The sequence below is a fragment of the Narcine bancroftii genome, chromosome 7 (genome assembly GCF_036971445.1).
Source record: "Narcine bancroftii isolate sNarBan1 chromosome 7, sNarBan1.hap1, whole genome shotgun sequence".
In the NCBI taxonomy this organism is placed as follows: domain Eukaryota; kingdom Metazoa; phylum Chordata; class Chondrichthyes; order Torpediniformes; family Narcinidae; genus Narcine; species Narcine bancroftii.
The window spans coordinates 60,808,725-60,830,536 of record NC_091475.1 but is presented as its reverse complement, the minus strand read 5'-3'; the positions used below and the strand labels follow the sequence as shown (position 1 = coordinate 60,830,536).

The 21,812-nt window shown below is 39.1% G+C and overlaps 1 protein-coding gene and 1 long non-coding RNA gene across 12 annotated transcripts in view; both read right to left on the bottom strand.

The window, feature by feature from the left end:
• LOC138738963 (limbic system-associated membrane protein-like) overlaps window positions 1-21,812 on the bottom strand; it is a 1,544,776-nt gene that overhangs the window by 433,673 nt on the left and 1,089,291 nt on the right. For all 11 annotated transcript variants that reach the window (XM_069890213.1, XM_069890212.1, XM_069890209.1 and 8 more), the window contains one exon: window positions 8,740-8,865. In XM_069890213.1, coding sequence (XP_069746314.1) covers window positions 8,740-8,865 — 126 coding nt within the window. The remainder of the gene's footprint in view (window positions 1-8,739; window positions 8,866-21,812) is intronic.
• On the bottom strand, window positions 4,768-7,446 carry LOC138738964 (uncharacterized). Its single transcript, XR_011341906.1, has 2 exons — window positions 7,204-7,446; window positions 4,768-4,907 (listed from the first exon to the last, which is right to left on the bottom strand). It is a non-coding gene; the product is annotated as an uncharacterized lncRNA (long non-coding RNA).

Here is a 21,812-nt window from a genome sequence, read left to right as displayed (position 1 = left end):
ATGTCAAAGTTGAGGTTTGCTACTTTTAATGTTTGAGGTTTAAATAGAACGATTAAGCATAAGCGAGTCTTGGTGTATATTAAGAAAATTAAAATTGATATTGCTTTTTTACAAGAAACACATTTGAATGTGAAGGAAAGTATGAATTTAAAGAGAGACTGGGTTGGGCATGTATATTCTTCTTCATTTAATTCTAGGACTAAAGGCATAGCAATTTTGATACATAAAAATTTATCTTTTGAATTACAATCAATGGAGAAAAAAGGCATGATATTAAATTGAATTGTAAGATTTTTAGTGAATTTTGGACTTTACTTAATATTTATGCCCCAAATGCAAATGATGAAATGGTATTGATAAGGACCCTTTGTTTCTCTATTTTCAAATTCGATCTTTGGTAAAATATATGTTTGATAGACATATGATTTTACCTGAAATGACTAAATTTGAGAATTTTCTTATGAAGGTACCAGAGAAGGGTTATATTTCATCTATGTATCAAATATTACAGGATGGTATGGATAAAAAGGGTTGGGATAGATCTAAAAGTAAATGGGAAGCGGATATTGGTTTTATTTTTTCCGAAGATGATTGGTTAGATATCTATTATGTTAGTGTGACTAGATTGATAAATGCACATTATGCAATGATTAACTATAATTTTTTACATCAATTATACTTAACACCTGAAAAAATTTTTAAAGTATGGTTTTCATGAATCAGATTTGTGTTTTAGATGTGGTAATATGGCTGGAACATTTTTTCATGCTGTTTGGTCATGTATACATATACAATCTTTTTGGAAGAAAATTCAATCGTTTTTAGAATACCTGTATAAGATTAAAATACTTTTAGATCCAACAGTATTTTTATTGGGTAGTTTGCAACCTCTGAAAGGCTTGGGATTAGATAAGTTTCAGCTTGCTTTTGTATATTTAGCTTTATCTGTAGCAAAAAAATGTATTGCTAGTACGTGGAAAGATACAAATGTGATTGCTATTAATAGATGGCATAACAAGATGAGATATTGTTTAATAATGGAAAAAATTACATATGTTTCATGTGATAATTATAATTTTTTAATTAATGAGTGGTTGTTATATTCAGAATATTTATATTTCAATTTACATTGATTAGATCTTAACATGTATATTTAATTTTTCTTTAATATTTTTTCTTTTTTCTTTCTTTATGGCTCTCCTTAGGAGAGTTGGCTGGGGGGGTATTCTTTTCTTTTCTTTTTTTTCTATATATAAAAAATAACATTCATGTTTATGGTTCATTGTTGTATATGTCATGTATTATTTGTTTTTTGAATGAATAAATAAAGTTTAAAAAAAAAATTGATTATAACTCAGTTTTCAACACCATCATCCCCTCAGTACTGGTCAGCAAGCTGGAAAACCTGGGCCTCTGCACCACCCTCTGCAACTAGATCCTTGACTTCCTCATCAGGAGACCACAGCAAGAGTGAAATGGTAACAACATCTGCTCCTCACTGACAACCCACACAGGTGCCCTCAAGGATGCATACTTAGACAACTTCTCATTGAGTGGTATCACAACAACCAAGGAGCGAACTGTAGAAATCAGGAGGACAGAAACCAGTCCTCATCAAGAGGTTCGCAGTGGACAGGGTAAACAATTTCAAATTCCTTGGTGTCAACATCTTTGAAGACCTACCCTGGAGCTTTCATGAAGAAGGCTCACCAGGAAGAGTTGAATAAGAGTTGAAGGAGATCTGGTATGTCACCAAAGATTTGCAAATTTCTATAAGAGTACCATTCAGAGCATTCTGACTGATTGCATCACTGTCTGATACAGTGCCAATGCATAGGATCAGAAAAGGCTACAGAGAGTTGTGAATTCAGCCAACACAAAATGGGCATTTGTTTTCGCTCCATTAAGGAAATCTTTAAGAGGTGGTATCTCAATAAAGCAACCTCCATCCTCCAGGACCCTCTCCACCAAGGCCATGCCTTTTTCTCACTGCTATCATCAGGAAGGAGGTAATTGAATTTGAAGATGAACACCCACCAGTAAAAAAAAAGCTTCTGCCCCTCTTCGATCAGATTTCTGATAAATGGTCTATTTATTTATTTATTTTTAAATATGTCATATATAGCAAGTTTTGAATCTGTAATGTATAGATAGCACATTTTGCATCTGTAATGTATAGATAGCAAGTTTTGAATCTATTATATATATATATAGCAAGTTTTGCATCTGTAATATGTATAGCAAGTTTTGGATCTGTAATGTATATATAGCACATTTTGCATCTGTAATATAGATATAGCAGGTTTTGGATCTGTAATACATATATATAAAGTATGTTTTGAATCTGTAATATATATATAGCAAGTTTTGGATTTAAGATACACGGTCCTTTATCTGGAACCCTTGGGGGACAGTGTGTTCCGAATTTCAGATTTTTCCGGATTTCGGAAAGCCCACTCAAATTATATTGCCGTATCCATCCCCACCCTCTTCCTGTCACCCAGCTGTCTCCCCCAACTGCCGGTCCCTCAGCTGCCTCCCCCGACCGCGGTCCCTCAACTGTCTCACCCAAAAGCAGTCCCTCAGTCAACTCTCCGACCGTAGTCCCTCAGTTGCCCAGCCAGCACCCCCGACTGCCAATCCCTCGGCCACTTGTCTCTTGGCCACCCAGCAGTCTCCACCGGCTGTCGGTCTCTCAGCTGCCTCCCCCGATCATGGTCCCTCGGCTGTCTCCCCCAAACACAGTCCTTCGGCCGACTCCCCAACCGCAGTCCCTCAGCTGCCTAGCCATATCCCCTGACCGCTGGTCCCCTGGCTGCCTCACTCGATCATGGTCCCTCGGCTGCTTGGCCACATCCCCTGACTGCCGGTCCATCATCCACCTCCCTGACCACCAGGTCATTGGCTGCCTGTCCCTACCGCCAGTCCCTTGGCCACCTCTCCTGACCATCATTCCCTTGGCTGTCTGGCAGTCTCTGCCAGCCACTGGTCACTCTGCTGCCTCCCCTGACCATGGTCCCTCAGATACCTCCCCCGGCTGCCAGTCCCCACTTGCTCTATTTTGGAGCTTACCAGATTTTAGATGTCCGAATAAAGGATTGTGTACCTGTAATCCTGTATATATATAAAGTTTTGAATCTCTCTCTCTTTATATATAAAGAGATTTTGGATCTGTAATATATATATATATATATATATATATATATATATAATATATATATAGTTACAGAATTCTGTGTTGTGTATTGGCCTATGTGTTGTGTGGTTTTATGTTAAAAAGTGACAGTTTGTCTTAGAGAGCCAATGTAGACGGCTGAGAGAGTGGGAGATGGACTGAGCATGTGCAGAAAATGATCTAAACATTTCTGGACTAGGATGATGAACCACCACTGGGTGATGCTGTGGAGTGGAAGGAGGCCCAGGGCATGAATCATGGTCTGGAGGATGGTTTAGAATGTTGGGCATTTTAAAAGGGATGAACATTCTGAAGGCAGCCAGAAGGATCCGGACCAGGTCAGTGGTTCCTCTCTCTGCAAGTAACTCAAGACAATGTCGAATTTTGTGCTCTCTCTCTCAAAGATCTTTTGGCTTCAGTTTACCAAACAAACTGAATTTTGTTTATGATCTTTGCTTCAGTTGAGATCGAAGTTTTGTGAGTCTTGTGTGTTTTGTGTTTGTTTTGTGTCTAAGTTTTTCTGTGGACTGGTTGGAAATAGAACTTAGACTTTAATTGCATATGTTATATTTAGGCTGGGGAATTTATTAGTTTTACACTGTTATAGAGATTTGCATAGTAACCAGTGGGCATTGTTATAAAAGTGGGATTGTTATAAAAGGGGAATTTTTGTGACTTTATGGTTGCTGGTTTGATTTTGTAACAAGATATATTAAGTTTTGAATCTCTCTCTCTCTCTCTCTTTCTCTATAAATATAACAGATTTTGGATCTGTACTATATATACACACACACACACATATATATACACATATACATATATATTTATATATATATACACACACACACACACATATATATATATACATACACACATTATATATTTCATATATATATATATATATATATATCTACATGTATTTATATGTATATATATGTATATATATGTCAAGTTTTATATCCATTATGTATATATAGCTAGTTTTGCATCTGTAATGCTGCCACAAAACAATAAATTTTGAGCCACATGTTCATGATAATAAATTCTGATTCTGATTCTACTGGTGTCTTCTATGGCAGGCTCATGACCAAAATGCCTATTAGTCTACTGGGCTATCATGCGACAGTGGCCTTGCAATAACAGTCAGCATCACAAGACTATCATTCTTCTACGTTTTATGAAAGCTCATTGGGCAAGCTTGATATTTTGGTTGCGAGAGCTTGGAGATTTTTCTCCACTGTTAATTTAAACATCACCTGAACACTTATTGACAAGCATGTTCCTATCATTGGACTCAATAATTTACAGCTGGTTTTGAGGAAGAATTAATTGATGCACACCAGCATTTTCTCGTTGTTTGGTCATCAATCTGTGCTTCACAGGCTTATGTGGAGGCGCTTCATGAGGTATAATATTGCTTCTCACTCACTACTTGGAAGGAAGGAATGAAAGGAAACAAGGTGTTCTATCTCAGAAAACATCATGCCAGAGTAGCTGGTAAGGAGGGAGTCAGTGCTTAATGCAAATAAACAAGAATTGGCTATTATTTCTGCATGCTATTAGTTTGTAAAAAAGTGGACACAGAAGTCATATTGCTTTAATAAATTGTATTCAAGGAAGTGTCATGTGAGTTTTCATTTCTTCTTGCTGCTTAGAACTGAAAGAACACCTGTGTCACATTCGCACATAAACAGCCGAGTTAAACATGACTTGATATTTTTACGATCTTGTGCTGGGTATTACAAAATGCAATATGAAATATTAGTTTGTACCTCAAAATTACATTTTTATCTGCAGGGCAGGAATAAAATCAGGTTATCTTGCCTGGATCATTTCAGTGCAAGATATATGAGGACTGTAAATTTTTATGCACAAGATTATTTTCAGAGACACCACATATAACAGAAGCGACGACAATCAAATCTTATTTTGTAATATCTGTCCTGACATTTTATTTCTTTAAGTAAATATTTAACATTCAATTTTAATAATGGGTTTTCATTCAAAAGATCAGCTTATTTCCTTCTCTGAAGGAAAGCCCACTGCTTTTCTTTTTGTTAATCTATAATTGCTACCTTTCCTTTTAGAATATAATTTGTCATTAAGTCAAGGATATACAATAGTTTCAGGTCAGCTCATTCAGTTTGGAAATACAATGGATATTCTGTATCCTCAACACCAGATCCACTGCCAAGAAGGCCCTGCAATGCCTTTACTTCCTGTGGAGGTTAAGGAAAGTTCAGCTTCCACCCTCCACCCTCACTACATTCTACAGGGGGTGAGAGCATCCTATGTAACCGCATCACCGTCTGGTTCGGTAACTCTACCATCTCAGAATGCAAGACCCTGCAGCAGATAGAAAAGGCTGCTAAGGGGATTATTGGGGTCCCTCTCCCTGCCATGATGGACATTTGTAATGGTCATTGTTTGCAGAAAGCAAACAATTTACAATTTTCATGAAGGACTCCACACACCCCTCCCGCAATCTGTTCTCCCTCCTGCCATCTGGGAAGAGGAACTGAAGCATTTGGGCCCTCACGACCAGATTATGAGACATCTTCCCACCCCCCCCCCCCACCCAAGCCGTTAGGCTTCTGAACTCTGGGGACACAGGGCTAGCATATATTGCATATCATGAATAACATTTCATTTAAAAATATCAGGCTATTTATAAAATGTTTCTGAGCTAATTTACCCATGTAAATAACCAGTTCCACAGTCCAGACAAACTCATTTTCACTGTACACTGCATGGGTTATGGTGCAAATGACAAATAAACGCAACTTGACGAATTTTTTTTAAATTTTAACCATACTGCAAGGTAACAGGGCATTTTGGCCCATGAGTCCGTGCCACCCAATTAACCTACACCCAGTTACGTTTTGAAAAATAGATTGTATTGGTTGGAATTTTACAGCTCGAGGCAATTCACAGATTCATTCTCAATTTACAAGAAAAATCCTTGATCAGATTGGGGAGACCTTCAAGCGTCAATTTGCACTCCCAGGTCAGTGCAACCATCAACCATGAGTAAAACCATCATATAGTAGGAACAATAATTTCAAAAAATACCTTTTCTTACTGTTATACTTTACACTGACTAAATACATTAGTTCCATTATCTGTCAAAGCTTTGCTTAGAAATATCTGATACAGTTTGAAAACATTATGCTAACAGCACATTGGAAAATTGTAGACTTTATATACAGTGTATGCATATATATGAATGTATCTATCTATTTATATATAGATACAAATTAATGTATTTATGTGTTAATGCACACATACACCCTCCCTCCTCCTTCTCCTCCATAATGTTTGGGACAAAGCACATATTTTTCCTTTATTTGCCCCTGTGCTCCACAGTTTTAAATTTGCATTCAAACAATTCACGTATGATTAAAGTGCACGTTCCAATTTTTGTTCAAAACATTTTGGGTTTAACCATGTAGAAATTACAGCACTTTTTATACATAGTTCCCCCATTTCAGGACACCATCATATTTGTGAAATTTGACTTTACAGGTGTTTGTGAGGACTCAGGTATTGTTAATTGCTTCATTGGTGCAGGTGTAAGAGAGCTTGGCTTTCTGAAACCATTATGAGGCTGAAAAATAAGAATAAAACAGTAAGAGATATCACCCAAACTTTAGGATGACCAAAATCAACTGCTGGGAACATCATTAAGAAAGAATTGTGTACTGGTGAACTCAGTAATCACATAGGGACTGGTATTCCAAGGAAGACCTCCACTGCTGGTGGCAGAAGCATTCTCATTATGATGAAGAAAAACCCATGTATATCTGTCAGAACAGAAGCACTCTTTTGGAGCCAGGGTGTGCGTGTGTCAATGACTACGGCCCACAGAAAACTTAATGAATAGAAATACAGAGATGCAAGATGGAAAAGAGCCTGCAGAATTCTGAAAAAGGTCTCATTGCAGTTGAGTTCAAGATTAACCTGCATCAGAGTGGTGCCAAGAACAAAGTGTGGAAGTGCAAAGGAACTGCCAAAGATCACCATCTCACCTGGGAAACAAGGTGGTCGATGTGTTCTGGCCTGGGCTGCCATAGCAACTGTGCACTTATCTTCATTGATGATGTCACTGCTGATGGCAATAGCAAAAGGAATTCTGAGGTGTATAAAACATCTGGTATGCTCAGGTTCGAGCAAATGGCTCCAAACTCATTGGATGGCACAACAATGATTCCAAACATACTGCTGAAGTGACAAAGAAACTTTTCAAAGCTAAAATCAAAAATTATTTAATGACCAAGTCAGTCACCTGATCTAAATCCAATTGAGCATGTCCTCCACATGCTGAAGAGAAAACTTAAGGGACAATCTCCCAAAATGGGCAGATGACTACAGGAGAGGCAGAGACACCTGGGAATGTCAATGAATCACAGTCTTTAACCAATCGTTGCATGCAAAGGATATGTATCAAAGCACTAAACATAACTACTTTAATATAGACACCATTGCTATGTCCCAAAAATTATGGTGCCCCGAAATGAAGGGCATATGTATAAAGAATGTGGTATTTTAAATTTAAATTTATAAATTTAGACATACATAATGGTAACAGGCTATTTCAACTCACAAGCCCATGCTGCCCAATCACACCCGATTAACCTTCACCCCCAGTATATTTCCAACAGTGGGAGAAAACAGGAGCCACCATGCAGACACAGGGAGAACATACAAATTCCTAACAGACAGCGCAGGATTTGAACACCAGTCCCAGTTGCTGGCGCTTGTGCTAACCTCTCCACCCAATGTGTCACCCCAAGGTCAAACCAATACCCTTTAATAAAATATGGAATGTGCACTTTAATGACATAAATTGTTTCATTACAATTTTCAAACTGTGGAAAACAGGGGCAAATAAAGGAAAAATGTTTCTTTGTCCCACACATTATGGAGGACATTGTATATTAAAATGTCAATGTAGCATGTCATGAAGGGTTCATTTAAAAAAAATCTCGTGATACTGGATCTACTCCAAGTGGTTCCCTTCCTGAAGCACAATACTGACCATGTAACTCCTAATGCAATTGAGCCAAAAACCCATGTTTTCCAGCAAGTCCAAATTCCATTTGATGACATTCATTTCTCCCTGCTCTGTTTTCCAAGCTTAACCATTTGTACTTTGTCGATTCAAACCAGATTCTGGATAACCACAACTGAACTTTGGAAGTGGAAGACAAACATACTTTTGTTATCAAACTTTATGTTGAATTCCTCGCTCCAAAGAATGGTGTTAGCTTTGAATCAAAAGATCTTTAATACATCTGGTTCCAACTCATTATCCAGTTTGTCATTCAATATTTTTAAATCCTTATTGGTACTTCCTGTTTTAGAGGTTACACACAATCAGAATGAGGTTTTACCAGTTTAAAAAAAAGTAATCATGTAATATTCATAGTAGCAAACTTCAAACACTCTGGTCGAATTTCAAGCATTGCAGATATGTTGATACGACAGTCAATTTGTTTGTCTAGCTTAATGATTGTGACAAAATGCCCTATATTGAATTCAGAATTGAAAAACTTTGCTCTTACCTGAAGGAGAAATGTGTCTCCAATTTATAACGGGTTCTGGCCTTCCATTAGCCAAGCAGACAAGGGTGACGTTGCTGCCTTCGTTGACAGTGATATTAGAAGAGATGTTGTAGATCTTAGGTGGAACTGTGGAGAAAAGCATATTGTGGTCATAAGACAAATGTATCGGGGTCAACCTACATTTTGTTGAAAAAATGTTTGCCTCATTGCTTTCAGGCTTAATTTTAAAATTAGATTAGTGTGCATGCTTCCAAACAAATGCAAACAGTCCCAATCATTGTCGCGCTATTGTTCAAATACATTAGACAGAGAGTTGTGATTAATAGGCTGTAATCAACTTAAGACATCAACACATCTCACAGATTGCTGGCCTGGTTCTGAGGGAGGAGTTTGGGTGTAACAGCCTTTATAGGGATTTCCGTGAGCGTGGAGTTACAGGTTCCGGGGACAGGCTAGCTCATACAATACATACTATGCAAGCAATACCGTGGTCGCACCACAATCATATAATTCTGTAATCTGCATTAAATTCCACCATGCAACCGAAAGTTGAAGATACAATTAGACTGAAAGGTGTCCCGATAAATCAGCTTCCATCTTTTCTTTTCTAGGACTCAGATGTTTCAACAGTTTTTAATATTAGCCCAGAAATTCAAATGTACGGTGTGGTTTCAATCAGAGAACATGCTACAGGCCCTTCAGCCCATGACCTTGAGCTGACCTATGAAAATCTGCTATTAGCACAGTAAAACATCTGATCATTTCTGCATCAAATCCTAGGAATCTGGAAATTTTCTTGGCACGCTCCCCTGTTGTGAATGAGGACAGCCGCTTTCCCTGATGCCTCAACTTACACGTCGGACCAGAAAGACAATAGAATTTTCGGTGCCACAGTCTTCCATTCTGTTAGAGCCTACTCTCAGGTTAGTCTGTCATTGGCCTCACGAAGAACAACCAATACTCCCACTGTATTGTATTCACTTTCTTTTAAATTGAACACTGTCATCCTCAGGATTTTGTGGAGGTTTGAAACTCTGGCAAATTTCCACAGAGGTGTGGTGGAAAGTGTGCTGACCAGCTTCATCATGGTCTTGTATGGGAATATCAATTCCCCAAAGTGTAAAGCCCTCAATAATGTAGTGGACACAGCCCAGGACATCACAGACAAAACCCTCCCTATTAGTAAGTACATCTACAGGGAACGTTGGGGTCAGAGGGCAGCAGCAATCATCAAAGACCCACACCACCCAGCACACGCTCTGTTCTCGCTGCTGTCATCAGGGAAGAGGTATCAATGCCACAAGACTCGCACCACCAGGTTTAGGAAGAGCTGCTTTCCCTCTACCATCAGACTCCTCAATGACAATTGTTTAAGAACACTTACTTGTGTACTTTATTGATTGGTTTTCTTCATTCTCTCTGTATTGCACAGTTGGTTTGTTTACATTCATTGTTTGTTTAAAATTCTTTCTTTGTTTACATGTTTATGCTATGTATAGATAAATTTTTGAACTAATTCTACCACACCAGGAGGAAAAAAGAATCTCAGGGTTGTATGTGATGTTGTGTACGTACTCTGACAAAAAATCTGAAATCTGTAGTAGAGTCCAAACTTCAAAGGGTATTAAAATATTATTTTCATATGGTTATATTTGTGGAACTTGAAATGCCAATAGTTTAAGGATAAAAATAATATCTATGCAATGTGGAAAAGAGCATAAAAATGACCAACATGATCCAACCAAACTATTTTAACTTTAGAAATTAGTAATGATAAAAACCTCAATACTTTTTGACAAGTTAGTAAGCAGTTTCTTTTGGATTTTTATGCTGTGGTGGTACATCACTGGCCTACTGCAGGGGGAAACCTCTGTATCTGCAGGAGTGTACCACCGGCCTACTGCAGGGGACAACCTCTGTACCTACAGGAGTGTACCACTGGCCTACTGCAGGGGGCAACCTCTGTACCTGCAGGGGTGTACCACCAGCCTACTGCAAGGGGAAACCTCTGTATCTGCAGGTGTGTACCACCAGCCTACTGCAGGGGGCAACCTCTGTACCTGCAGGGGTGCACCGCCAGCCTACTACAGGGGACAATTTCTGTACCTGCAGGAGTGTAAGGGGACAGGACAACACCTGGCCAGGCTGTCAATCAGTCAGCTTGAAGGGATCAAACTCCACCCAGTCGGGTGTCAATCACCCTCTGAGATATAAGCCTGCGCCAGCCTCCCAAAGCTCATTCAGAGTTACTGCAGCTACAGCCAGCCTTGCTCTGTGGAAGTCTTTGTGGATTAAAGACACCTAGTATGCATCTGATTCTGGCTAACAGCACACCACACACGCAAATACACAGAAGAAACACTAAAATCCCAAGTCCATTTGAAAATATAGAAAAGCAGATGATTCTTAAAAATATCAGCTCAAAAATTATGCAGATCTGATCTTTCCAAGATCTCGCCGGCATCCTGCAAAGCCAACTCGGGTGTAAAATAAGCATTTCTTTCACCTGCCAGACAATCCACATTATTTTGATGAAAGTTCTAACAATTGGCATAGTTATGTTCAAATCACAATTTTGGCTTGAACATTATTTTATGCGCCTCTTCAATAAATAGCTGACTATGTCAACACTGGTCTGATGAGACACTTCTGTGATTCATATCTGCCAGAAACAATGAGTCAGTTGGTCAAGAAAGCCCTGATCAGAAGCACACATGAGCGAGCAGAGGTCACAAATGCTCCTTCATGTATTTTATAGAACATGAGCAGAAGACGACGGGCAGCACAGTTGGCGCAGCGGTTAGCGCAACCCTGTGCTCAGCGCCAGCGATCGGGACCGAGGTTCGAATCCTGAACTGTCTTGTAGGGAGTTTGTACCTCTGCATGAGTTTTCCCCCGGGGCCTCCCACTGTTCAAAAATGTACCAGGGATTTTAGGCAAATTGGGTGTAATTGGGCAGCACGGACTCGTGGGCTGAAAGGCCCTGTGAAATATAAAAATTAAAATATAAAAAAAAATTAAAAAGTAAACATTAAAAAAAAAATTTAAAAAGACATTTTTAAATTACATTGCCAGATCTACAAGAGCAGATTATTTCAATGAATTCACAATGCCATCCATTTACTCTCGATATTAAGCAATAAAATCATGATTAAATTTGTTTTCATGGTTCTTAAAGAAACAAATTATAGAGAGTACAATTCTGATGCAGGTATTCTGGAATTCTTGCAAAAATCCACAATTGATGAATGAGAGCTGGATATGGGGACCACACATGTACAAGCATCTATATTTGCAAGACACAAAAGTGGTGGGAAACTCAGCAGGGGTATAACTAATGCTTTGGGCCTGAGTCAAGGTATGAGCAAAAAGCAGGCAGGGGCCTGAATAAAAAGTGGGGGGGGGGAAGGGTAGATGAGGGAGGAAGGGGTAGGAGGAGATGCACAGGCTGGCAAACAAGAGGTCATTGGTGGATAGGGCAGAAGAACCCTTTGCTCATACCTTGATGAAGAGCTCAGGCCCAAGACATTTGTTATGGTCCTTTGCTCCCTACAGAAGTGAGAGGCACACTGAGTTTCTTAAACCCTTTTGTGCATTTCACTACAATACAGTGTCTGTTTAACACCCATATTTTCAACTATTTCTCACCAAACATTGCAGAGATATTGGATTAATATTTTCTTCTTAACCAATCTCTCGGGAATGAGGATGATTAGGTTGTACTGATATTGCGAGGTGCCTCCTGAGGTCAATGTGGGAACTGTAGGTTCATCCATGTATGGCACAGATGCACCTCATTTGTAAGGTGGGTTGCTACTTAGGCAAGATATTAGTGTCCTTATGATGCATGGGCTTGAAGTTGTCTCTAGTTAATTAATCCCAAATGGATTCATTAGCCACTGATATTACCACTTCATATCTCTGAACAACAGATCTTCTGAAGGGATCATTGGATGTGCAGATTAAGTGATCAGGAGATAATCTGAGAGCACGAGAAATTAACTCGTCATCTGATTTAAGTAAGTCAATGAACAATGCCAGGTACATTATAGCCATTCTGGTCATAAAAATTTGCCCTGACAGAACTCATTGCTCACAAAAACTCTGAGATATAGAACAAAATTTACTCTTCAAGTCAAGTTTATTGTCATCTGATAGTACAAGTACAACCTTGCAAAAACAGCATTCTCCGGTCCTCGGTGCAAAGCACACGGACACACAACCAGACACAATACACAGGACTAGTATTTCATGGACATGAATAAATAAATAAATATTGTTTTGTACAAATGTTTAGTGTGAGCAGTTCCTTTGGTTGTTCAGCATTCTCACTGCCCGTGCTCTTGCAGATTTTGGGGAGAAATATAATACTAACTGAACTTTTTTTTTCCTGACATTTCTTAAAGTGCAGGTGATGTGGCTTTGAATTCTGGAAAATCACAGCACAAAGTTTTCTAGGAATACAACACCAGAATGGCCTATGTTCCACTGACGGCCTATATTCCACTGATTGGTTCATCCAACTAATTTCATGCATCAATGCTATTTAGAAATTTAGTGTTGCAGAAATCATATTTTTGTTCATTTTAAAATATCTTTTATTTTCATTGTGTAATTTTTGTTAATGTGCCTTTCACAAACAGAAAATAATCTCCTCTGGCTAACAAAATACAAATGTTCAATACCATTATAATGATACAGTTCATCATCTACATTCTGTTCACTGACTTGAATTCCAGAACACAGCAATATAAACAATAAATATATAATTAATTTTGCTAAATTTTAGATTATTTTACTGCTTTAATAAATCCTATTGGAAACAGGTGAAAGTATCAGTGACTAGTGGAGTTCCACTATTCGGGGACCCCTGCTCTTTGTGATCTTTGGATGTAGTGGCGGAAGGACAAGTCAGTAAGTTTACCGATGACACAAAGGTTGGAGGAGTTGTGGATGGAACTGAAGATTGTCGAAGTTTGCGAGAGGATAGAGACAAGATGCCAAGTTGGGCAGATTTCAATCTGGATAAGTGTGAGGTGAAGGCTGAGTACAGGAATAATGGTTGGTAACTTAAGAGTGTGGATAAACAGAGAGACATTGGGGTCGAAATCCATGCATCCCTTAAGGTCGCCACACAGGTTGATTGGATAGTTAAGAAGACCTATGGGATGCTGGGCTTCATTAATGGGGGATTGAGTTCAGGAGTAGAGAGGTCATGTTACAACTCTACAAATCTCTGTTAAGACCAGAGAGTATTGTGTTCAGTTCTGGTCACCTCATTATAGGAAGGATGTGGAAGCTATGGAGAGGGTGCAGAGGAGATTTACCAGGATTGGAAAACAATTCTTATGAGGCAAGGTTAGCAGAGATGGGACTTTTCTCTTTGGAGCAGTGGTTCTCGACCTTTTTCATTCCACTCACATACCACTTTAAGTAATCCCTATGCCATTGGTGCTCTGTGATTAGTAAGGGATTGCATAAAGTGGTACGTGAGTGGGAAGGGAAAGTTGGGAATCATTGCCCTAGACCCAGATGTTACTGAAATATTTTGATTGAGAAAAATTGTCATTGGCCCATTTCCTTTGGCATCTGAAACCGTACACATAATAAATCAATTAGGTACAATTAAAACAGAGGTTTTCAAACATTTTTCTTTCCAGCCACATCCCACCTTAAATCACAGAGCACTTATGGCATAAGGGACACTTAAAGTGATATGTCAGTGGAAAGAAAAAGATTGAGAACCACTGCTTTGGAGTGAAGAAGGATGCGAGGAGACTTGGTAGAAGTCTACAATATTATGAGAGGCATAGATAAGGTAAACAGTCAGCATCTGTTTCCCAGGGCAGGATCAGCAAACACCAGAGGACATCAGTACAAAGTGAAGGGAGGGAAGTTCAGGGTAGACATCAGGGGTAAGATTTTTTAACAGATTTGTGGATGGGTGGAATGCCTTGCTAGGGTTGGTGGTGGAGGCAGAAACATTGGGAGCATTTAAGAGTTTCTTAGACACATGGATAAAAGAAATATAGAGGGTTATGGGGTCGATAGGGTCTAGTACTTTTTTTTAAAGGAAGGAATATATGGGTCAGCACAACATTGAGGGCCAAAGGGCCTGGACTGTTGTGTATTGTTTTATGTTCTATTATTACTATGATTTGCATAACATCACATCATCCTGTAAATTCAATGATTTATTGTGCTGTATTTGTTCGTAAAATTGTGATATTATTCCGACTAATGTACATACTTGCATATTTGTGATCTTCAAGATAAGTAGTTGGGGGTTATTTCAAAGGAAAACTATGAAACCAAGATTTTCTTTCTGAGGAATTTAAAGTTTTAACTGCAGTTTTGGAATTAAACATTCAGTCAATTATCTGTCCTATCCTGCTTGGCCCCTAGGAAGGAGCAGGACCATTTGGGGTGACATTTGGTGTCAGAAGAGAAATCCTTTGGCACCAAATAAAAATGACAGTGGATTAAAATAATTGCTAATTTTAAAAAAAATCCTCATTGACTTAAAAATATCAAAGAAACAAATATAAACATGTTAAAGTTCTTAGATATCAGAATGTTGGACCATACCACTCATTTGAGGAAGATGGAAGCAAATTTGTCAATGACTGCAAGCAGTCAAAAGCAAGAAGAAATGAGAAAACATTTGATATTCAAACATTTTCTTGGAGATAATGTAATTTCTTTATTAATGGCTGATAATTTAATTTGTACAGGTGGCTTAAATTATTATCTAATCTAATACCTACATATTGGATCATTTGTGTTTGCCATTTAAATCATCAACCATTAATAAAGAAATTACAGGAAGATTTAGAACATTGGAAAGAATTACCACTAACGTTGATAGGGAGAGTAAATTGCATTAAAATGAATGTCTTCCCAAGGATACAATACTTATTTTAATCGTTATCAATTCCCTTAACAGAGAAATTCTTCAATTAACTAAAGAGAATAATAAGGAACTTTTTATGGAAAGGCGGGAAACTGAGGATAGCGTTAGATAAATTGACAGAGTGGTAGAAACAAGATGGTTTGCAGTTACCAAACTTATTATAGAGGAGCACAATTAAGGTATTTATCAGATTTTTATCAGACAAGGGAAAAACCAGATTGGACTAAGATAGAGCTCGATGAAATAGGGGAGAAGGTACCGGAACATATACTTTATAAGTGGGATAAAAAGCTGGTGCAATATAAAAGCTCACCAGTACTGCATTATTTACTCAATATCTGGAAGAAGATTCACTTAGAAAGGAAATTAAAAACAAATAACCAACTACCAAAATTATTATTGATGCAAAATCAGCTAATACCTTTTACAATAGATAACCTTTCCTTTAGAGAATGGGAGAGAAAAGGAATTAAAAGAAAATTATTTTTTGGGAAATAATTTATTAACATTTGAACAAATGAAGTACAAATATGGAATAACTCATGGTACAATGTTTGCATACCACCAACTGAAAACCTACTTAAAGGATAAATTGGGAAACAGACTGAGATTACCAGAATGAAGCAGCTTTGAATATGTGATTACGGAAACAATGATAATAAAAAGATTTATAAAGAACATGTACATTAAGCTACAAGAGAAGGAAAATTATGAAATAAGCTATAAACCCAAACAAAAGTGTGAAAAAGACAAACATAATTATAAAAAATGAAACATGGGAAAAGTTATGCTCTGGAACCATGAAGAATATAATAAACACAAGGTTACGCATGATACAGTATAATTGGTTACACAGGTTATATGTCACACCCCAAAAGTTAAATAAATAGGATCCAACATTATCAGATAGATGTTTTCGCTGTAAGAAGGAAACAGGAACAACAATACATGCAATTTGGGCATGTGAGAAAGTGAAAAAGTTTTGGGAAGATCTAAATCAGGTATTAAATAAAATCACAAAAAGCAACACACCAAAAAATCCAGAGATCTTTCTTCTAAGTAATATAAGAAGTAAAGAATTAGGCCTCAAACTGGGTGAAGCGCAAAAAAAAAATTATGATAGATGATAGCCTGAGCTGTAGCAAAAAATATATAATGTCAACTTGGAAATCAGAAGAGAGCCTGAAAGTACAGCAATGGTACATGGAAATGTATTCCATTGGAAAAAATAACATATAATTTAAAAAATAAAGTCACATTATTTGAACAAATTTGGGAACCGTACATGGAACACAACAGAGAGGGCTTGCCTTGGACCTCCACCCCCTAAAATGATAAAAAGATAAGACAAAATGACTTAATTCAGTGTGTAAAAGTAGATGACACTATTTGCTTGTTTATTTTCATTGTGTGATGACATTGTTTAATGGTTTTATTGTATTGTATATGTTGAAGGTTTAATGGGTTTAGAGGGAGGTGGGAAGGGGGGAAGGAAGGTAGGGGAAGAAAAAGGGGAGAAAATGCCACTGTGCATATTTAAGAGGGAAATGTTTATATGTATTTTGATTGGTATGGTTCACAGTGTGAAAAATAAAAAAAATTGAATAAAAGAGATGTGCCTTTACATAACTCAGCAATGTATAATTTTCATTCATCAGAGAAGCTGCAAGTTGATACATTTTCAATAGACACCTGCCTGTTGACAAGTTCATATCAACTAAACTGCCAAATTTAAGTAAATGAATATTAGATCAACAAGGAATCGTCAAGATAGCAGGGTATTTAAAGTCACCCAACCAACCTTACTAAGGACACGAACAAGATGCCATCAACCTTTCCTGGGAGACACTACCTTGCAGGATCTTTCCTAGATCCAACACACCAATGGCATCATGAAGAAAGCACGTCAGCGCCTCTATTTTCCTCGGGAATATGTGGAGATTTGGCATGACACCATAAATTTCTACAGATGTGTGACATACAGGATGGTAACAGGCCTTTTCAGCCCACAAGTTTGTGCCACCCAATTTACATCCAATTAACCTATACCCCTGGTACAATATGAACAGTGAGAGGAAAGTGAAGCCCCTGGGGAAACCCCACACAACACAGTGAGAATGTACCAACGTATCTGGATTCGAACCCCGGTCCCAATCGCTGGCTCTGTAAAGTCATCATGCCAACCAGTATGCCAACCATGCCGTCAACCATGAGGTGGAAAGTCTGCTGACCAGTTGCATCATGGTCTGGTACGGGGACAACAGTGCCCTTGAGTATAAAGCCCTGCAAAAGGTAGTGAACACAGTCCAGGACATCACGCGCAAAATCTTCCCCACCATCGAAAACAACTGCAGGGAAGGCTGCCATCAGAGAGGAGCAGCCATCATCAAAGATCCACACCACCCAACATACGTTCTGTTCTCGCTGCTGTCATCAGGAAAGAGGTACAGGTGCCACAAGGCTCGCACCAGGTTCAGAAACAGCTGCTACCTCGCCAGCAGAATCCTCAACGACAAACTCAATCAGGGACACATTTAAAGACTTGTGTACTTTATTGATTTTCTTTGCACTCCCAGTATAACACAGTTTGTTTACTTTCATTATCTGTTTACAGTTCTTTTGATTGTTTACATGTTTACACTGTGTACCACCAATTAGTGGTAATTCTGCCGCGCCCACAGGAGAAAGGAATCTCAGGGTTGCATGTGATGTGATGTATGTACTCTAACAATAAATCTGAAATCTGATGTCCGTGAATTGATTATATTTAGATCCACTGTATTGATGTATAATATTATTATGATACATAACAGTTTTAGTGGACTCAAGGGGAAGTGGAAAATTAGTTTTGCTCATAACTTGTATGGCCCACAAAATGACATTTTATCTTTATTTGCACATTTAACGTGAGACGTTAGATCTTAAACACAAATGTCCCAAAGCTCCATTCCTCATGGAGTTTCAATGGCTTGTTTCAAAGGCAGTGTAGGTTGCCAAGGAGCAACATTCATGTAGACTGCACGTTAACTGGACAGTGTGAGACCCCAATCATTACAGAGATTGTTCTGTACAATTCGTCTCTTCAACAGCATCAAATGTCACCATATTAGTAACATACATTGAGCACATCATTTTCTAAATTACAAACAACCTGTTTATTAAAACACAACTAAAAGTAAAAATATTAGTGGAACTCCAAGTGCACTCATAAAGCAACAAGTGTGCCCATAGAGCAATGAGTTTCATGTCTTTTTGCCCACCCCAGTGATACCACTCATCCTCTCCAGAGTTTGAAGGTGTTTGGCATACATCCTGATCCAAGGAGTCTGTAAATCTGGATGTTAGTCCACTCTTGTCCAATTAACCACCGTGGAGCAGCACAGTTGGCGTAGCAGTTAGCGCAATGCCTTTATGGAGGCTTTAATCCCGTTACTCTGTAAGGAGTTTGTCTTTTTCCCCGTCCCTGCTTGGGTTTTCCTCGGGGGCTCTGCTTTCCTCCCAGGGGTTGTAGGTTAATTGGGTGTAAAATGGCCTGTTAACGTGCTGCATGTCTACATTTAAATTAAAAAAATTAATGTTTATTAGCCTGCTCATCCTTTCTAATCTCTGTAGACAGGTGTTAGTCACATTGCAAGGCAGGTTGGCCTTCCTTACACCAAAACAAGATTTATTTACAATGCCAGGCGCTGAACTATTTCATCCCCCTTTCTTTGCAAAGAACTCACCATCTACATTCCTTAAAGTCTCTGATTTAGTTGGGCTTTTACAAGCTGACATCTCTCCTATTTGCTGACAACAATTGCATTCAACCCTCACGTAACAGGGACCAAAAAGGTGCACAGTTAGTGTAGTAATCAGTGCAACGCTGTTATAGTGCCAGCTATCTGGACCGGGGCTCAAATCCCACGCCATCTGTAAGGAGTTTGTCTGTTCTCTCTGCATGGGTTCACCCCTGAGACTCTGGTTTCCTCCCACCCTTTAGGGGCTGTAAGTCAATTGGGTGTAATTGGGTGGCATAGGTTTGTGGGCTGTAAGGGCTTGCCACTGTGCTGTATGTCTAAATTTTAAAAAAATTCTGGAAATGCTCATTAAGTGAAGTATCCGCAGAAAGGACATGACAAGTAGAACAGGAACTCTGCTTTGCTTTCTATGGATGTTGTCTCACCTGCTGAGTCCTGCCAGCATATTCTACTTTTATCTTGGATTTTCCAGCAATATGTGTGCTTTTTTTTCCACTTTCTATTTATATTTGAGCTTTTAAAAGGACAAAGCTGCAACATTGTCAGAGAGTCACACTGTGCAGAGTGGTTATTCCCAAAGGAGGACATAGTCAAAGGTTTTTTTTCTCTCTCTTTATTCACACACACATTGCGCGCACGCATGCACACACACACACACACACACACATATATATATATATATATATATATATATATAAATAAATAAAACGTGTGTTTGCATTGTTGTTTTTGGAATACCCTTTACATTTTATATTAAGGTCACGTCTCCAGAATGGAGGACCATCGCCTTCCCAAGATCGTGTTATATGCGAGCTCTCCACTGGCCACCGTGACAGAGGTGCACCAAAGAAGAGGTACAAGGACTGCCTAAAGAAATCTCTTGGTGTCTGCCACATTGACCACCGCCAGTGGGCTGATATCGCCTCAAACCGTGCATCTTGGCGCCTCACAGTTCGGCGGGCAGCAACCTCCTTTGAAGAAGACCGCAGAGCCCACCTCACAGACAAAAGACAAAGGAGGAAAAACCCAACACCCAACCCCAACCCACCAATTTTCCCTTGCAACCGCTGCAACCGTGTCTGCCTGTCCCACATCGGACTTGCCAGCCACAAACGAGCCTGCAGCTGACGTGGACATTTACCCCTCCATAAATCTTCATCCGCGAAGCCAAGCCAAAGATATCTGGTAACCAATGATCATGTCCTCCATTTTGGAAATGGCCACCCGAGCAGAGTCATGCAGTGGGGAAACAGGCCTTTCATTCAACTTGTCGACTCCAACCAAACTGTCCCTCCCACCCTCGTCTCTCCGGCCTGCAAATCTATTCTAACCTCATATCCATCCAATTGTGTTCAATTTCTCTTTGTAACACTGCCCAAACCTGTTGTATAATATCCAGTGATTTTTTTTTTAATCTTCTGCAACGTCTATTGCATTAAAATGAATACAGTTCTTTACCAGTGCAGATCATTTCCAAATGCATTTGTCAGTTTGGGTGAAGGCAGTCCTGCCCTTTCCCCATTCTGAGCAGGCAGAGTGCAAATAATGGAGGGAGCAACACTTCTTGCCTGAAAGCCATGGAACCGTTCATCCTACACAGGCCAGCAGAACATGGTGAGAATGTCAGACTCTCTCCTCTCATGGCTCCGAAGTATATTGGTCATTTCCCAGTGCCAATAAAAGGGTGTTGTTTCTGCTTAGTCTCTTTGCCCATTAAGTTTGGACTGTGGCTTTCCCAGATCAGTGAATTGTTTCTTTCCCTTGGCAAGAGGATCAACCTCAACTACAGGAAAGAACCAGAGCTAAAAAGACAGACATTGATTTGCCACGCATTTATGATGGGTGGCGGTACAGCACCAGTTGCCCTGCATCTATGAGGTGCCGCTCAATATGAATGCAACACTAGAGCAGCTCCATGAAAGGTAAGTTTATGTTTTCCCTCCAAACTTATAGTCGGCCTCCAGGTGGAGGCCTGGCATGTAAGGACCAAATGATCCCACACCATCCAGCTGTCCAGCTTGTTAATTATTCACTCTTATTGCTTGCTGTGATCATGAAACTGGGTGGCACCCAGAGTCTATTGTTTGTGACCCTTATAACCATATAGCTATTTACAGCACAGAAACAGGCCAGTTCAGCCCTACTAGTCCATGTCGAACATCCTCTCAGACCTCGTCCCACTGACCCGCATTTGGCCCATAACCCTCCACACCTCTCCCATACATATACCTATCCAACATTTTCTTGAATATTAACTTCGATCTCACTTCTACCACCTCTGCTGGTAGTTCATTCCATAACCCCACCACCTTCTGTGTGAAGAAATTCCCCCTTAGTTTTCCCATAAACGTTTCCCCTTTTACTCTGAATCTTTTTTGAATCTCCCCAACTCTCAGTAGAAAAAGACTATCCACATTGAC